The sequence below is a fragment of the Mus caroli genome, unplaced genomic scaffold (assembly GCF_978045245.1).
Source record: "Mus caroli unplaced genomic scaffold, Mus_caroli_1 scaffold_20, whole genome shotgun sequence".
NCBI classification, from domain to species: Eukaryota; Metazoa; Chordata; class Mammalia; order Rodentia; family Muridae; genus Mus; species Mus caroli.
The window spans coordinates 3,529,165-3,548,460 of record NW_028227275.1 but is presented as its reverse complement, the minus strand read 5'-3'; the positions used below and the strand labels follow the sequence as shown (position 1 = coordinate 3,548,460).

Sequence of the window (19,296 nt, the reverse complement as noted above, 5' to 3'; positions counted from 1 at the left end):
TAATCCTAAAATACTACCTTTAAATGCTGTGCACACACACACACACACACACACACGTATGTGTATGTGAACATGTTATGATGGTAAGTCCTGGAGGCAGCAAGTGGGTTGAAAGCAACCTCATACCAGGAATATTCACCATACATGCTGAAGACCAACATATGAATATTTCTCAATAGTTTTTGTTTGTTCTCTGGGATAGTTGGGCTCAGTTGGAGTTAGTGACTTTGTCCCTTGCAAACTCTGTTAAAGATTTGTGTAAGTGACCCTCAATCTTTCCTCGTGTGATGTTTTATATACTGTTCAAAAAAAAAAAAAAAACACATGCAAAACCTCCTGTAGGGACCTAGACACCAAGGCAGGGACAGACAAGGCAGCATTCGGTAGGCACAGATCCAGACTCGTACAACAGATAGACAGGAAATAGATGAAGAAGACATGGAAGGCATAGAATTAAAATCTGGGCTCACTCTTGGCTGAACTTCTCCAAGGGGAAGTGCTTTTAAATTTATGTTCCTTAATGGAACACTGACACATTGTGGGTACTCTGAAGTTATAGTTAATTTATTCAAACTGATGTATTTTTTGGTATACATTTTAAATATGCTCTCCAAACTGACTTATAAATTGCAGTAGAAGAAAATAATGACCTTTTTCTTAGAGTGGAACAGCTCAGTGCACCCACAAACTACAGTGCCTTGCAAAGAAGAATTATCTTTGAAATCATCAAATAGTGATTGAATGCTTATTAACTGCCACAAGTATGTTATAACTTAAATTTACAAACATTGTGGGATACTGTCATTGCGTTATGAATAAATCAAATTACGGAGTAAAGAACAAAGAGATTTATTCTGATTGAATGATCTGGGAAAGCCCCATTCCATTGTTAATTTAGTGGTCCCCTGGTGGCTTGGGACAGTGTTAATCTATGCCTCAGTTTTCCATAGTCATTGCTACCAGCATATATTTCATTATAATCCATTCTTCATATACAACAGATAAGTATGTTATTAACCATAAAATAGTTGTCCAGATTTTTCATGCTTACTTATTTGTAAAATATAAATACAAAAAGAAAGTGCTTTCCCTGTCTTACATGACTAATACCTTTTCTTCTCCTAGATCATATTTGTCTTGGATAAATTTATTACAAAATACTTAATGAGTAAATAATGTAATAAATTTATTTCAATATACTTAATGGGTTGGTTGTTAAACAAGTTAAATGCTAAATTGGATATATATTTTTGCAGTTCTCATATAATGCTTGGGATAATTAGTGATTGTGGAAAGTTAATTATATATTAGGAATGCAGGAATCATTAGCAAAAATGTTGTCTATAAATACTTTGTAAGAATTAAACATTCTCTGAATGTACTATATAACAAACCTTTTCTCTCAAAGGCCTTTAAATTTTTTTTTATTGGTTATTTAATGTATTAACATTTCAAATGTTATCACCCTTCCCAGTTTCTCCTCTGCAACCCTCTATCCCACTCTCACTCCCCCTGTTTCTATGAGGGTGTTCCCCTACCCACTCACTCCTGCTTTCCTGGCTTGGCATTCCCCTACACTGGTGCATCGAGCCTTCCCAGGACCAAGGGCCTCCCCTCCCATTGATGCCAGATAAGGCCATCCTCTGCTGTATATGCAGCTGGAGCCATGGGTCCTTCCATGTGTATTCTTTGGTTGGTGGTTTAGTTCCTGGGAGCTCTGGGGGGGGGTTGTTGTTCTTCCTATGGGGTTACAAACCCCTTAAGCTCCTTCAGTCCTTCCCCTAACTCCTCCACTGGGGTCCCCGTGCTCAGTTCGATGGTTGGCTGCAAGCATCCACACCTGTATCAGTAAGGCTCTGGCAGAGCCTCTCAGGAGGCATCCATGTCAGGCTCCTGTCAGCAAGCACTTACTTCTTGACATCCATAATAGTGACTGGGTTTAGTGGCTGCATATAGGATGGATCCCCAGGTGGGGCAGTCTCTGATGGCATTTCCTTTAGTTTCTGCTCCACACTTTGACCTGTATTTCCTTTAGACAGGAGCCATTCTGGATTAGAATTTTGAGAAGGGTGGGTGGCCACATTCTTCAACCAGGGGCTAATAGCGAGTAACCTTTCCATATGGTCTCTATAGATTCTCTCTCCTTTTTGTTGGGTATTTCAGCTAATGTCATCCCTGTTGGGTCCTGGGAGCCTCTTGCTGTCCTGGCATCTGGGACTTTCTGGTGGCTATCCCCAGTTCCCTATCACTCATCGCTACACACCTCTGTTCAATTTCCTGACCCTCTGAACATCTCCCCTGTCTCCTACACCTGATCCTGCCCCATCAGATTATTTTATTAGATAGCTTGAAACTTGTTTGTCAGCTTTTGGTTGAACATTTCGAACATTTCTGTACAAGTTTCAGTTACAAACAGAGTCCAGTGACATTATTATTATTTATAGACGCTTTGACCTTTCTGGCCTTGCTATTATTAGTAAATCTGTAATTCTTTCTCTTCAATCTTTGTGTTCCATCTGAACAATAGTCTTTCTCCACCTGTCCGTGATGAGTATTCCCTGTTTTATAATCTATTTCCCTTATTTAGAATGTTAGGTCTCTGTAATCTTTACTCTTCTGTTGCTGTTAAATGTTGCAGATTATTTGACATGGTGGGGGGTCTCATTCAGTCTTGATTAATTTAATGCAAAAATCCATCCTTCACACATAATCGCATACAGTCTCTCCATTTGTAACTATCCCTTTATACTTCCTTTATAGGAAGAGACAGTTTTACTTTGAAAGTGATTCAGGAAGAGATTTCCTTTTTATTTCTGAAGTTTCTAGTGTCTAAAATTGTCAAAGGAGTAACTACTTCGAAGTTCTTTAAAAATACATTCCAAGTGTTTCTATGGTATGATCCCAAATAACTAACTTTCAAATTTTACCTTCATCATATCAGACGCATCTTGTGTCCTCTGTATTTCATATTTTCCACAAGCAAGCTTCCTGCCTCATCTTCAAACTTATTTCATATTTATTGGTCATTTTTTAATACCAAGAACATTGCTAAGAATGTTGCCTGGATGTCTGTCTAATTGTATTCTATAATGCAAACAATTAGGACAACTAGTTTACAGATAAATGAAGAATTTTTCTGAAGTAATTTTTTTTGTTTGTTAAAAATCATCAATGACCTGAGAGAGAATACAAACAAGTACATAAATTCATTTCTGTACATGGAAGGGAAAGTCAGCAGCATGGAAGGGACGCTTACCAAAATGGACAAGAAAATTAGCAATCTGCATGAAGAATTATGACAACATGAAAAAACTGACTCAGCAAGGAATATCTATGTGCTCATATGTGCACGCTGTGCTGCCCAGCTCCTTCCTGAGCGCACCCAGGTTTCCAACCACGGTGTCCACAGCCAACTCTCTACAGATTAGTGTCTTTTAGCTGGTTCATCTGCAATTCGGATTAACAACAGACTTACCTGCTGTGGCATGGACCGGAGAAGCCTTTTACAGCACAGCACAAGAGGCAGCTCTTTCCCCATCTGTGCCCATATAGCTCACTCCCAGAAGAGGCGTGGAGCTGAGGTTTCACGTGTCTCATGGGCTGGTTGGTCAAGGCTAGCAAGACTGAAGTCAAGACTGGAGGAGCCTATTGGGATTCGGAAGGACAGAATTTTAAATTATGTGTCTGTTACACTTTTTCCTTATGTAGAATTTTACCACATTAGATATCTAATTGGTAATAAACCTAGGATATTTCATTAAACATAATTAGCATAGAAGACTACAAAAGAGATTAAATTGGCATGAACTCCAGAAACTGTTGTCATGTGTTCATGACAGACAAGGAGCAGAACATGGCTGCCGATTGTGACCGCTGGGATTTTGTTTCTACGGTGTACAGCTCATGTAAAAGACCTTTCTACTGTTTTTTCTTCAATGTTTAGTTTTGCTTTTAAGTCGCCACTGCAGCTTTGTATTTTGGGGGACAGAAATACCATGTGACTGTGTTGTGTCCCCCTAGTGTGTATCCAGGCTATAAGATCACTGCCAAATAAAATTTCCCAAACTAAAGGCCACGGCGTGATTTCGTAGGTGCTTGCTCAGCACAAAACAATGGCCTTGGATGCTGACAACACAGAAAAATATAAAAACCGCCGTGAAGTATAAATTTTAAACAATTGCATTTAAGGTGCATTTGTGCCATTTTACTCTGAAGTGTAGTACCACAGGGGAACTCTTGCAAAATGAGCTCCATAAAAGATATATTAATGTGTGGGGGTTTTTGTTTCAGAAATTATTAAAGTTACCATACGATGATAATTCTTCAAGGAAAATCTGCAAGAATAACTATTACAATGTTTTCCCAGGAAGGATAAATAAAATACAAGTTTTAAAATATTAATATGCATTGATTTTAGTGTTCCTTGGGATATGCCTCAATATTTGTCTGAAATTGTTCAGATTATCGTTGAACTGTGTGATGGTATGTTCAATCACTAAACAGTCACATATTAACAATAAATCTTAGTGTTCCTTTATTCCTTGATGATATTCTTTATTTTTATTTAACTTTTTATTGATTCTTTGTTAATTTCACATCAGAGCCCCCAATCCCACTCATCTCCCCTTCCTTTTGTACCTCTGCCCTCATAGCTTCCCGCCCCCCCCCCCCAATAATCTTGTGGAAGCTGTAGAGTGTCACAGTGTGCCCCACAGTACACACTTTTGTCCACACATCTTTACTTGCAGGTGTTCATTGCAGTAAACCATTGATCTGGTCTGTTTCAGGGCCTCTGGTTCCTGCTCTATCATCAATACTAGAATCTCACTGGGACTCCACTTGGATATCCTGTTGTTGCCCTGTGTCATGGAGATCCTGCAGTTAGGATCTGTAGGACCGGCCCCTTCATGCACTCCAGCAGACCATAGATGGGGTAGATGTTGGTAGTGCCAACTCAAGGCCTTGGATCTGGGCCAATGGTTGAGCTGGTCGGCCTGCCAGCTCTCCTGCACCCACACCACTAGTGGGAGCGCCTCAGCACTACCCTGGCCAGGCAGGCTCAGCCAGGGCCACATGGGCAAGGGGCAGAGCCTGGTCTCCTGCTCTCATTCCCTCTGGGCAGGCAGGGCTAGCTCTACAGAGCTGCTCAGGCAAGGTGCAGGGCCCTTTCTCTCTCCTGAGGGCTGTAGCCAGTGAGGCGCAAGGCATAGTCTTTATTCTTTGTTTCACATCTTATCTTTCATTTGTGGAAATCTCAAATCGTATATTCTCATTAAAGGAAAATAGGCAAACTTATTTGTATGACTTTATGAATAAAATTTCAAGAATAATTCAGTCTGTATAGAGGATGGATTTCTAGTTGGGAGAAGGTAGAGAGCTGGACACTGGGGGAGGGACTGAAAATGCTTTTTTTTTTTTTGAGAGGGAATGATAAAAATTCTGTCAAGTAAGACTGCAATCATGAGGGCCCATTTCTGTCAATACACACACACACACACACACCACTGAATTGTGTTGTATAAAAAGGCAACTTCCGTCACATCTTTGTATATCTCAGTAAGGCTGACTTAAAATTATTGGTTTTTGAACACATTATAAAATGTTATAAAACATTTTGTATATTACTTTTGGAAAACAGACTGTTGATATCATAGTTAACACATACTTCCCAGGAATAGGCATAAAGTAAATTGGGATCTTCCCAATTATCTGGTATTTATTAAAAGAAATTCACTTATACACTTTATTCATAAAGCCATACCAATAAGCCTGTACAGTCCCATCTTAAGTAGGCTCTAGTCCTTTCTGCTTTTTCTACCAAAGTATGCCGCCTCCCCCGAGCCTTTTTGCGTTCAACTTTCCAGACAAGGCTTTCTCTTCAAGCAAGCCTCTATGTGTTGGTAAAATGTCATCACCCAGTGTCTCAGGGTCACTATTGCTGTGATATAAAACTCCATGACAGAAGCAACTCAGAGGGAAAGTATAAACTGGGTTACACTTCTGCATCACTGTTCATCACTGAAGGAAGTCAGGGCAGGTACTCAAGTAGGGCAGGAACCCAGAGGCAGGAGCTGATGCAGAGGACATGGAGGGGTGCTGCTTACTGGCTTGCTCAGTCTGCTTTCTTATAGAAACCAGGACCACCAGCCCAGGGAGGGCACCACTCACAAAGGTCTGGGTCCTCCCCGCTCAATCACTCATTAAGAAAATGCCCTACAGCTGGATTGTATGGAATCATTTTCTCTATTGTGTTTCCCTCCTCTCAGATGACTCTAGCTCGTATCAAGTTGACCCACACTAGCCGGCACACCCACTTTCCTGTCCCAGACCTAGGCTTTCTGAGCTCACTCCCCCCATCTGAACTTTAAGTCAAAATAAGCCCCTTTCTCCTTTTAGTTGCTTTCGGTCATGATATTTTATCATAACAGTAGAAAGATAATTCATGAAGACATCAAGCACAGGAAAAGAAAGAGAGAGGAAGGAAGAAAGGACAGAATACTTTATCAATCTTAAGATATTCGCATGACAAAAAATACCACCGATAAAATAAAAGAACCATACATTACAGGAGAATGTTTTGCAAAACATATATCTTACTTATATCTAGGATAAAAACAACAATTTTAATTCAACAATGAAAAGATGAATTTCCTAGTTAAAAGAATTTATCCATGGATGTGAATCAACATTATTTGAAAGAAAACATACTAGTAAGCACAGAAAAAGTCACTGTATTCATAGTTATAAAGTAAATGCAAATCATATCTTCTTTCGGATCCGATTTATGGTTCTAATTAAAATGCAAACGATAACCAGAATGAATGACAAGGCAGAGAAATTGGAACTTGCATGGATGACTAATGGAAATGCTAATGTGTACAACTGTCCTTAGAATGTGGCCAGTCAATCAAACCAGCCAAGTAGAAGGACAGAGCCAGTCTAGTTCTAGGCAGGTAGAAAAAAAAAGTACAATGTATCTTCCAACAATGTATCCATAGGTGTTCTTATAATATCATTCACAACAATTATGCTACTGAAAGACATCTCCAATGTCCACTCCCTAATAATTATTTTGACATGATATATCAAAGAAATATTATTTGATAATAAAACTTAACACCCCTCATACATGATTGACCTCAAATCTAATGAATCTTTAAAATATCTTAGTACAAGAAAAATCACGTACTCATTTGAATTTTTTGTTTTGGGATCTTTTAAGCCTTAAGATTAGGCTTCTTACTCACTGGAATGATTTCTGTGGTTGGTGTGCATGACCCAGCCCATGCTTGCCCTTCTGCCTGACTAGCCTCGTCTGCTCCTGGATGGGTTGACTCAGATCTTCCTTCCCCCTCCCCCACTCCCCAGAATTCTGTAGCTCTATTAATTCTGTCTGAATTTACTGTTGTGGCTTTACAGTGGTGTTTGAAGTTGGGATGGCTGATTTTATCCCTCAAGACCCTTTCCCATTGTTCTTTGTCACTATAATTGAGTTTGAGAATCAATTTGTCAATTTGTACAAAGTAGCCAGCTAGGTTTCTCTTGGGGATTGCAGTAACTCTCCTCATACTGTCAGTTGGGTAACTGGTTTTCTCAGCCGTGAATTGATATTTCTTTCACTCTATTTATACCGTCTTTAGTTTTCTTTCAACAGTATTTTACAGTTTTCAGGATACCTGTTTTGATACCTTACTGAAATTACCTCTTCAGGATTTCGTTAATCTTAACCTCCCCCTCTCTGCGTCTTTCCGTGTCTCTCTTCTTTCTCTCTCTGGGTTGTGCTTGTGTGCAGGAATGTGGAATCCATCGGACAGCTTCATGTGAGCTCCTGGAGCAGTCACCAACTTGTTTCTTGAGACAGCATTTTTCAGTGTCCTGGAACTTGACAAATAGGCTAGGCTGTCTGGCCAGCTCTCTCCTATGAATCCACCTGACTTTGCCTTTTACAAACAGGACCCTCGACACCCGTGTGTGTTTGTTTTTGTTTTTAATGTGGGTTTTGTGAATCAAACTTAGGTCATGGTTGGTAGCACGCACTTTATCGATGTAGCTACTGCCCTAGCATTTTAATGCTCTTTTATAGTGGAATTATGTCATATTTTCATTTTTCATTGCTAGTTACAGAAATATGGCAGACCTTTGGGCTAGGCTAGCCAAGCCTCACTAGCCACCCTGAAGTTATTTAAGGTTTATTATTTGTTTTTGTGGCTATAGGGATCAACTTAGGGACCTTACACCTGCTAGGCAAATACCATACTACCAAACTCTGCTTTCTGTATTGTGATCTTTCACATTTATCTTTGCTTATCAGATTTTTAATTTTTAGGAGAATATTTCCTTGAGTAGAAAAAATAATATACTCATAACCAGCCTCAGCTTTATGCTTGGCTTTTTTTTTTTTTTTTTTTTTTTTGTATTTGACTGTTTATTTTTTGTTTGCCTTGATTCGAATGTCCCATACAAGATGGAAATCAATGACGTAAATGAAGAGAGAGCAAAGACTTCTTGATTTTAGGGGAAGAAAACATGTAGTCTCCCACTGTTAAGCATGATGCTAGAGGCTTTTTAGTTTTCTAAACTGCAGTTTATGTTTAGTGAATTCCTTCTATTTCTGATTTACTGATTTTTTTTTAAAGGGTATGTTTTTAGAATTTCACACATGAAATGTGTTTTGACTGAATCTATCTTCTGCAGCCACTTCAGCGTTTACCCTCTTCCGGACACTCTTTTTGAAGCCCATCAACTGGGTCCTGGCAGGGGTGGCATCCCTAAACGCTGACACTGTCTTCCTTAGTAGCCCTCAAGTGTGCTTGCTCCTCAGCTGGCACTGGAACCATGTGACACACCTGACATACCTGACATTGGGTTGGCAGTTTGGCTGGTGTGATCTTGTGCAGGTCATGTGTGTGCATTGTCCCTGTCATGTTGAAGAGACAGTTTCACAGCCGTTCCATACCTCCCTGCCTTTATAGTCTTTCCACCCCTGTCTTTTTTTATGACCCCCAAGCCTCTGCCAGGCTGTGGTATGAAGTAGATGTCCCAGTTAGAGCTGACAAGTTTTGTTTGGACAAGAGTCTCACTATATGACATTGCTAACCTGGCTTAGGACTTGCTATGTAGACCAGACTAGCCTCAAACTCACAGATATCTGCCTGCCTATGTTTCAGAAGTGTTGGAATTAAAGGCACGTATCATTAATTATGAAAGAATGAAAGAAAGTTAGGTTTTCTCAAATGATGTTTCTGATTTATTGAATTAATATCATTTTTTATTGGCCAGTATGATGTAACAATACTGATATTTGACTATTAAACTGTCTTTCTCTCTGTCTCTCTATTTTTAAAAGATTTATTTATTTATTTTATGCTTATGAATACACTGTTGCTGTCTTTAGATGCACCAGAAGAGGGCATCAGATTCCATTACAGATGGTTGTGAACCACCATGTGGTTGTTGGGAATTGAACTCAGGCCCTCTGGAAGAGCCAGCAGTCAGTGCTCTTAACCACTGAGCCATCTCTCCAGCCCTGTGTTCTCTCTTGATAAAAATCCTTCATGGTCATGTGAGACCTTTCACATGTTCCCAGATTTCCATTTCTAATTTGTTGAGTTTTTCTGCATGTATGCTCATAAGATGTCTTGTCAGTATTTGCATTTCCTTGTGGCTTTTAATTTGGATGTCAAGGTAATATTGTCTCCTAGAGTAAATTGTGAAGGTTTTTTATTTTATTTTATTTTATTTCTTAATTTTGTGAGGAGTTTGTGAAGATCCGGCATTAGCAATATTGGATGACGTTTCTCAGTATTTCTATCTAAGCTTTTCTTTGTGGGCACTTTTTAATTACTAGTTATTGTTATGAAACTACTGAGGATATTTTGTGTGTTTCTTCGCTACTTTGTTTTGGAAGTTTATGTCTTTTTAGGAATTTATTCCGTTGATCTGGGATCTGCTCCTTTGGTGCGTTTTTCGTATGTTCCCTTATCTTTCTTATCTCTGTAAAGGTGGTGTGGCACCGCCACTTCTGTTCTTAACTAGAAGTGCAGTTAGAAAAAGCAACTTACCTTTTCATCATCAGATGTGAGAGCAGTCCCTAGAGACCTTTATTGCTCTGACTCCTCTGCCACAGTTGTGATGACTCTGTCAGCAACTTTAATCCCAGAGGTCAGAGACAAGCGTTGCACTGAGTGCCTGGGGCGGTACCACCATACGAGGTGCCAGCCGCTGTGCTCATTACTAGTGCTAATGCCAATCGGTGCTGCCTTTGTTGAAAGTAGCTCTGACTGTCCTGGAACTCGATCTGTAGACCAGGTTGGCCTCAACCGAGAGATCCATCTGCCTCTGCCTTCTGAGTGCCACGATTAAAGGTGTGTGCTGCCACCACCACTGCCTGCCTGGCAAGTTAAGTGTTCCAAATTTCAATATGTCATTTAATTCTCACGAGTCCTTAGAACTAAGTACTGTTATTCTCTACTTATAGGTGCTGAAAGCAAACTAGAGAGTTTCAGTAAATTGTTTAAAGTTACATAGGTAGCGACTATAGAAGCATGTTTGACATTAAGTCACTGTGCCCCAGGGTTCTTGCTCTTTACATTTTACCTATGAGTGTTCTGATTCAGTCACCTTTTCAAAGCCATATCCATGCTTTATGTAGCCAAGGGTCTGATGCCTTCCCTCCACATGTGGGAACTGGAGATGTGCACATGTGTTCCCCTCCCACTTACTGGGATTGGAGGTGTGCACCAGGCATCTCCCATGTGCTGGGATTGGAGGTGTGCACCATGCATCTCCCATGTGCTGGGATTGGAGGTGTGCACCATGCATCTCCCATGTGCTGGGATTGGAGGTGTGCACCATGCATCTCCCATGTGCTGGGATTGGAGGTGTGCACCATGCATCTCCCATGTTCTGGGATTGGAGGTGTGCACCATCCATCTCCCATGTGCTGGGATTGGAGGTGTGCACCATCCATCTGCCCATGTTCTGAGAATAGAGGTGTGCACCATGCATCTCCCATGTGCTGGGATTGGAGGTGTGCACCATGCATCTCCCATGTCCTGGGACTGGAGTTGTGCACCACGACACCTGCTATCTCTTTAGCCACTTCTTTCACCAATGTCATGTTAGATCACAAACAGAAACACAAAGGAGAATTAGCGAACTGCTTAGGTACATGGTAGATAGAGAACACTTGGAAGTTTTAAGGATTTTTGCAAAGTTTTGCAAAGTCATATAGGTGATTTTACCTTCTTATGACTTACAGATGACATGAGGAGACAGTCCCATAAAATAAGATAATAATTAATAATAATACTTAATAGATACTATGCTGTTTTGACTTCCAGCTTGCACGTGCGGCGGCCATGCGAACGTCTGTCACCTGCACACGGGAAAGTGTTTTTGCACAACGAAGGGGATCAAGGGTGACCAGTGCCAGCTGTGAGTACCAGCCCTCGTTTCTGAGACTCTCACAGATTTTGTGCCTCAAACTAACTTTTATGTTTTAGTTTTTTGAATTTAGCATTATGTCAGTTAAGCTTAGAGGATTGTAAGCTATTTTCATTTAGGTATTATCAGTTCTTTTGAAAAACATACATGGCAGTTACAGAGGCTGTGGAGCCAAGCCTGTGGAACTCGCTGACAGGATCCCTGTTTCTGCAGAGAATGCGCAGTGCCACCGCACCTGACCTCCTACCTGGGTTCTGCGAATCCACAGTCGGCTCACTGCTGTGAGCCACCAGCCTCCCTTTCCTCTTAGATTGTTCATTACGCAGGAACCAGTATTCTGCCGTCAGTTCTTTATGAGTGACTTTCTTGTGACATACAGTTATTCCCAATATTATTACCTTCCAAATGTGACTTTAAAAGGCAGTACATTAAATTATTTCCTTTCCTTAATGTTGTTCGTGTACATTATTTTAAAATCAGTTTTGTATGGATTAATATTAAAATAGGTACAAAGAAATGCTCAGTTTTCATGTATATTTATAACTCGAGAAAAATTACGTTTCCATTATATTAATTATGCAATTATCAGGTAAAAACTAATAAAGAATTCCCTAAATTATAAGTACCTGAAATTTTTTATTTGACATCATTGACTACACTTCAAGTTAAGAGAAGCCAGTGAGTCTCTTAAATGTGAACCCTGTAGCTAAAGTGAAGCCAAAGGCTTAGGTCTTATGTCGGCTCCATTCGGCCACACTGGCCTGACTAGAATGAGCTAACTCAAGGCTTGCATGCTATGTGAGAGGGATGCCTGTGATATCCCAGTAATGTGTGTTCTGCGTAGAGCCAGCTTTATTGTCATTCACAGGTGAATCTGCACAGGCCCCATAAGTAGAAGAGTGTGAGGCTACAGCATGACCATCTTAGCACTTTTTAAACAGTAGCACTAACTGTACGCGTGCTTTGCCGCCTTCGCGCCCCCTCAGATTATATAGCAGTCATAAGCATCGTTGTGTCATCACAGCGATGAAGGTCATGTCTACATGGTAGAGCCACGCTACAGCATTGCAGGCAAAAGGAAAATCTTCGTTGCAACCATGATTATGAACTGAAAGTAATTATTACAGTTTTCCATAAGTGATTTAGATATATAGCTCTATGCTAGTTACCTCTTTTGTGATTGCGTTTTAAGAACATGCTTTTGTTCTTAGACAAAAGAGAGCGACATTTTTATTTACTCATGAGCTAATAAACTCAGCTTAATACCAGTTACAGGTCAAGCATATGTATTTTACCTAAAATATGAATGACAAAAATATATTTTGCTTTTGATCTAATTTATGAATTTTTACAAAGAGGAGCTGGAATAACAGCTTATGAAGATCACTTTTGTGTGATTTTGTTTCTGCATACAGTAGCATCTCCTCTCATACACTACACCCTGACCACTGTTTTCCCTCTCTCCACTCCTCACAGCCCCCACCCCCTACTTCCCCTCTGTTTCCCTTAAGAAAACAGCAGGTCTCCAACAAAACAAGGCAAAAGCCCTCAGTCAGGGCTGGACAAGGCAACCCAATGCAAGGAGCGTAGTCCCGAGAGCAGGCAGGAGAGTCAGAGGCACAGCTGTTCCCACTGCTCTCACCAAATGTCCGCCAACCCCAGTCGTCTCTCCCCTCGCTCTGTCCCTCCATTCGCCCACAGCCTGATCCTTCTTGCTCTCATCCTCACCTGCCCCCTGTTTCCTGGCAAAATCTCTTTCCCCTTCCCTGGGAGATCCATGCATCCTGCCTAGAGTCCTCCTCGTTACCTAACTTCTCTGGGTCAGTGGGTTGTAGCTTGGTTATCATTTACTTAACAGCTAATATCCACTGATAAGTGAGTATAGACCATCTCCGTCTTTCTGAGTCTGGATTATATATGTCACTCAGAGTGACTTTTTCTAGTTGCATCCATGAGCCTACAGATTTCATGATGTTTCTTTTTTTAAACAGTTGACTAATACTCCACTGTATAAATGTACCACATTTTCTTTACCCATTCTTTGGTTGGGGTACATATAGATTATTTTCAGTTTCTGGCGATTATGAGTAAAGCTGTAATCAACATAGTTGAACAAGTGTCCTTATGGTAGGATGGATTATCTATATGGATATATATATATATCCATATATATATACACACACACACACATACACACACACACACATATATATGGATATATACATGTATATATATGTATATACATACATACACACACATACATATATGTGTGTATATATATATGTGTATATATATATATATATACATATCTCTAGGAATATCTATATCTATATCTATATCTATCTATCTATCTATCTATCTATCTATCTATATATCTTCAGAAATGATATAGCAGAGTCTTGAAGTAGATCAATCCATAATTTTTTGAGGAAGAGCCATATTGATTTACATGGTGTCTATATAAGTTCTTATTCCAAGCAGCAGTGGGTGGGTGTCCCTTGCTCCACATCCTTGTCAGCATGAGCTGTCTCTTGTGTTGTTGTTTTTAGCCATTCTGACAGGTGTGAGATGGAATCTCAAAGTAGTTTTGATTTTCCTTTCCCAATTTTAGAAAGTAAGTAGCCTTCGCACATAGACACACACAGACACACACAGACACACACAGACACACACAGAGACACACAGACACACAGACACACACACACACACACACACACACAACAAATAGACTAAGCAAGAAATCAGGTAAACAGTACCCTCAAATCATATAAACCACCTCGAGGTTACTCTGACCAACCAAGTGAAAAGCTGTGATAAACACTTCAAGTCTTGGAAGACAGAAATGGAAGAAGATATGAGAAGATGGTAAGCTCTCTCACGCTCCTGGATGGATAGGACTAACATAGTAAAATGTCCATCTGACCAAGAGCAATTTACAGATTCAGTACAGTCCCCATCAAAATTCCAAACATTTCTTTACAGACCTTGAAACCATCTTCAACTTTATATGGAAAAATAAAAAACCCAGGATATCCAGAACAATCAGGAAGTACCTAAAAGAACTTCATGAGGATCAACACCCCGGATTTCAAACTGTACTACAGAGCAGTAGTAATAAAAACTGCATGGTGTTGGCTAAAAACAGACATGTTGGTCAATGGAATTGAATCAAGGACCCAGTCGTAAATCTACACACCTATGGACATCTGATTTTTGATGAAGAAGCCAGAAATACACAATAGAACAAAGAAAGCATCTTAACAAATGGTGCTGGTCTAACTAGCTGTCTTTGTTTAGAATATTGCCAGTAGATCTTCATTTATCATCCTGCACAAAATTCGTTTAAGTGCATCAAAGACCTCAATGTAAAAGCAGACACACTAGACCCGATAGAAGAGAAAGTGGGGAAGAGCGTTGAATGTATTGATACAGGAGACACTTTTTGATCAGAACACTGATACTCCAGATACTGAGATCAACAACTAATAAATGGGACCTCATGAAACTGAAAAGCTCTGTAAGGCAAAGCGCACCCTCAATATGAAAAAAGCAGCAACCTACACAATGGTTTTTATTGAGTCCATATCCAATAGAGAGATGATATCCAAAATATATAAAGAACTCATGAAACTAGATATCAAAAAATCAAATAATCCATTGAAAAACGGGGGTACCAATTTAAAGAGAGAATTCTCAATTATGCAATATCAAAATGGCTGTTCAGTCCATTTTTAACTTTTGAATGGGGATAATAAAAATGATATCATTTTAGAAATAATAATTTGCTATGTCATAGTTATAGTAGAAAATGCTTTCATTAGGAAGCAGAGGTAGTCACTGAAATATACAAACAGTGATTAAATTATTGCTTCAGATTAGTAAGAAAAATTGATAAGATGATTCCTGGCTAAGGTAACTTCATGCTACTAATGTTGTACTTTCCACAATATAATGCACAGATTTCTTATAATAATGATTTAGAATAACCATGAATCCTTCCTTCCAAGGTCATGCTCCACCTGTCTTTATGTAAGTCATCAAATGTCACATATTTTTGTAAACTTCCTACATGGATACTGGTTCCTTTCTTATGCAAGTCATTTGTTGCATTGGCCATGTATTTGTTTATACCCCTTTATTTGAACGAACAAACTAAAACAGCTTTATATCAGTACAGAATGCTCAGTAGATGTATTGATTGTTCTCGCTGGCTTCTGAGAAGAGACTCATTGAGTATGAAGAAGGTCTGAGCATATAGTTGAATTGGAAGTTTAAGGAGGAATAACATTTTTCTGGAGTAAGAAGACAGCATACAGAAGTGGGAACAGTGCCATGAACAGCAAGGACTCAACCGTGAATGTGGTTGCAGTGTCTTCAGTGTCTGCTCATGGATGGAGAGCTGCAGAGAATATTGCCCTCACCCTTGTTAATTGACTAACAAAAGAAAAGCTTTGTAAAATACAAATCCTTGAGTTTATTGAAACTCAAACCACCAGTACACAATGACAAACACCGCCCAACCCACCAACCAACCAACTAACCAAATAACTAACCAACCAGCCAAACAAACAACCAAATAACCAACCAACCAACCAACCAACCAAACAAACAAACAAACAAACAAACAAATAAGGCCTTCTAAAGTACAGAAAAAGGCAAGAGCCTGCATACATGCAGCACCTTTGGCCTTCATGGAATGAATTAGCTCATAGAGGTCCTTTGTTAGTAGTGTAGAGCATCGAGACAGTAGGAACGGATAGCATTTTAGATTCCCTCTTCTCAGAGATACTCTCAAACTCCTATATGGACACTACTGGTTTCAAACAGAAAAAAGAGATGATTTAATTATTTTTTCTTCTTCTTCCTCCTTCTCCTCTACTCCCCCCTTTTCCTCCTCTTCTTCCTCTTCCTCCTTTTCCCCCTCCCCTCCCTCCTCCTCCTCCTCCTCCCCCTCCCCCTCCCCCTCCTCCTCTTCTTCTTCTTCTTCTTCTTCTTCTTCTTCTTCTTCTTCTTCTTCTTCTTCTTCTTCTTCTTCTTCTTCTTCTTCTTCTTTCTTCTTCTTCTTCAGATAGGCTCTTAGTGTGTAGTACTGGCTGGCTTGGAACTCACTATGTAGACCAGGCTAGTCTAGAACTCACAAAGATCCTGAGTTCTCACTGCCTCTTCCTCCCAGTGTGGAGAAGAAAGATGTGAGGCACCATACTCAGCTTGCAAGTGGAGAAGAGTTTAAGACAACATTTTCTGTTGTATAAGCTGTGGAAGGGAATGGCCACCATGGTGAGCAAGGCAGTAGTAATTATGATCGAAATATCCATTTCGATATGAGGATACATTTCCAATGTAGCCTCAGTTATATTGTGAATTTTAAACCAGTCTTGGCTGCCCTATCTCTAACAAAGTATCCAGAAACAAAGCATAAAACCCAGTAGTCATACTGTCATGATCATGACAGTTCTCAGTTTAACATTCCAAGAGAATTGGTACTGAAAATGGTAATTTTAAAATACAAGCACCTACTGAACTCAACAGATGGGTCTCTATAGAAGAAATAAAAATGGTCAACACCTTAGCATTCAGGGACATGGAAGAGCCCAGCTCACTCCAGTCAAGGTTGCTGTAATTGAAGGTACTCATGACCTAAATGCCGGCAAGGCTGTGGACAAAAAGGAACGTTATTTATGGCCAATGGGAACATAAACTTGTGGAGTCATGAAGGACAAGGGAGGGCCTCATGAAACCCCTGAGAGTGGGCAGATGTCTTAGCTGTTCTGTTCTTGGTTTGTACCCGAAGGACTAAATTACTCAACCTGCCACATGGATGTACAATAGAAACATCCTTGTTTGTCTGTTCACAAATCACAGTATGGAACCAGCCCAGATGAATGGCTAAATAAAATGTGATAGATACATATACTCAATGGGAATTTACGCAGCCATAAAGAAAAATGAAATCATGACATTTTAAGGAAAGTAGATACAACTAGAAATCATTATGCTCAGAAAAATAAGCCAGACTCAAAAAGTCAAAATTTCCTTGGACTATTTGATGTGTGGTACCTGAATTTTAATATATGTGTGTGTGTGTGTGTGTTGTTTTCTTGATGATTGCAAAGCTAGTCATTTCTTCCCACTTGTAAACAGGCGATGTAAGATAGCTAATGCCACAGTGTGTGGTTGGCACTCAATCAGAAGGAAAGAGGACAGTTCTGGGAGTCAGTGCTCTCTGTCTGCCATGGGCTCCAGCCATTGAATTGAGATTGGCAGGCTTGCCAAGGACGTGTTTTTAACCACAATGCCATGCTGCAGGCACAAGGGAGGGGATTTGTCCTCCATTTTCTGCTTTGTCATCACTCCCTATGTCAGTAAACAAAACCAGGTCCCCCTCAGTCTTCCATGGAGGTGATAACCATCTGAGTTACTTGAACTCCATGATGTTAACAGAGCTTCATGGTGAGATATGATGGATGCCTGCCAGACAGCACTAAATGTGATGGTTAGTGGAGCAGCATTATCCAGTGTGCTAGAGTAACCACTGAGATTCATAGCTGGTCAGTTGGGACCAGATGGAGAAGCAGTAGTGATTACACAGTAATATTAACACTTGATTATGAAGCCTAAATTGTAAGTCTTGTAAATCTTCCTGTTTTTGTTAAATGCCATAGCTTAGAAGAAAGTGCCTTTTGTGGAATCAAGGCTGTGAACATGAGTGAGCCTTCAGTGATAGCATTTAAAGGAATCACCTTCCACAGCCAGAGGACAGAGTGTGTTGAAAACCATTCTAGAATTCAGTCATAAGGGTGCCTGACGGCAACTTAAACTGGAGCTTCAGCCATGACATTTGTTCCCTGACAATCACGCCTGGTCAAGAGAAGGAAGGGGTTGAGGTTTTTAATGGGAGTGAATCAGAAACCAGAGGCCTCAGTCAGAGTGCCCTGAGCAGCCCCGTCGTCTGTAAGGTTACTCTCCCACTGTTGCCCAGTGAGCCTGTTGGTGAACTCTCTATTGCATCTCTGGTCTTTCTTGATTTTCTACTAAGGTAACATTGCTTTAGAGAGATTTGCGGTATATTTTAATGTCTTTAAGGTTTGCCTCCAATATAAAACTAGCAAGCACATGGCTAAAATGAATCTAAAATGTAATATTATTTAGCTTATTTTCCACTGTTTGATTTTTTCATTATTAAAATATATTTGGATTGTAATATCCTTGTTTTAATGAACTGTACTGTTAAAAGAGACATTTCAAAGGTTTCTCTAACCTTTTAAAGGCTAAATTTAATTGAAATATGAAGCTATTATATTTAGTTACTTTGGTACATATATTTTATTTTAACTTTAAATTCTTTTGCCATTATATTTATAACATCTCCTCTTTCCCTTTTCTTCTTCTGGGCCAGTTCTGTTCACACACACACACACACACGCACACACACACACACACACTTAAATATAACCTGCTTAGTCTGTGTAATGTTACTAGTATGCATGTTTTCAGAGCTGACCATTTGGTATTGGATAACAAGTTGGCATGCTCTTCCTGGGGAAGAAGATGCCTCCTAAGACCAGGCTGCGGGCAGTAGGGCATATTAAGACTTGTAAACCTGGCTGGCTCTTGTTAAATGACATGATGTTAGAAGGAAGTGCCTTTCGTGAACTTACAACATTCTATGAACATCAGTATTGGATGTAGATGGCCCAGTCCATCATGGATGGGCTCACCCCAGGCTATTGTTCCTGGTTTCTGTAAGAAAGCATACTGAGCAAGTCACGATGAGAAAGGGAGTCAGCAACACCCCCTCCATGATATCTGCTCCTGCCTCTTTCTGAGCTCCTGTCCTGACTTCCTCCTTCC

The 19,296-nt window shown here is 40.0% G+C and overlaps 1 protein-coding gene across 3 annotated transcripts in view; it reads left to right on the top strand.

Moving 5' to 3' along the window:
- Atrnl1 (attractin like 1) overlaps positions 1 to 19,296 on the top strand; it is a 516,957-nt gene that overhangs the window by 107,598 nt on the left and 390,063 nt on the right. For 2 of the 3 annotated variants that reach the window (XM_021151617.3, XM_085834192.1), the window contains exon 20: positions 11,343 to 11,436. In XM_021151617.3, coding sequence (XP_021007276.1) covers positions 11,343 to 11,436 — 94 coding nt within the window. Of the gene's footprint in view, positions 1 to 2,941; positions 3,106 to 11,342; positions 11,437 to 19,296 lie in introns of those variants that run through there. The other variant, XM_085834193.1, reaches the window with a different exon arrangement.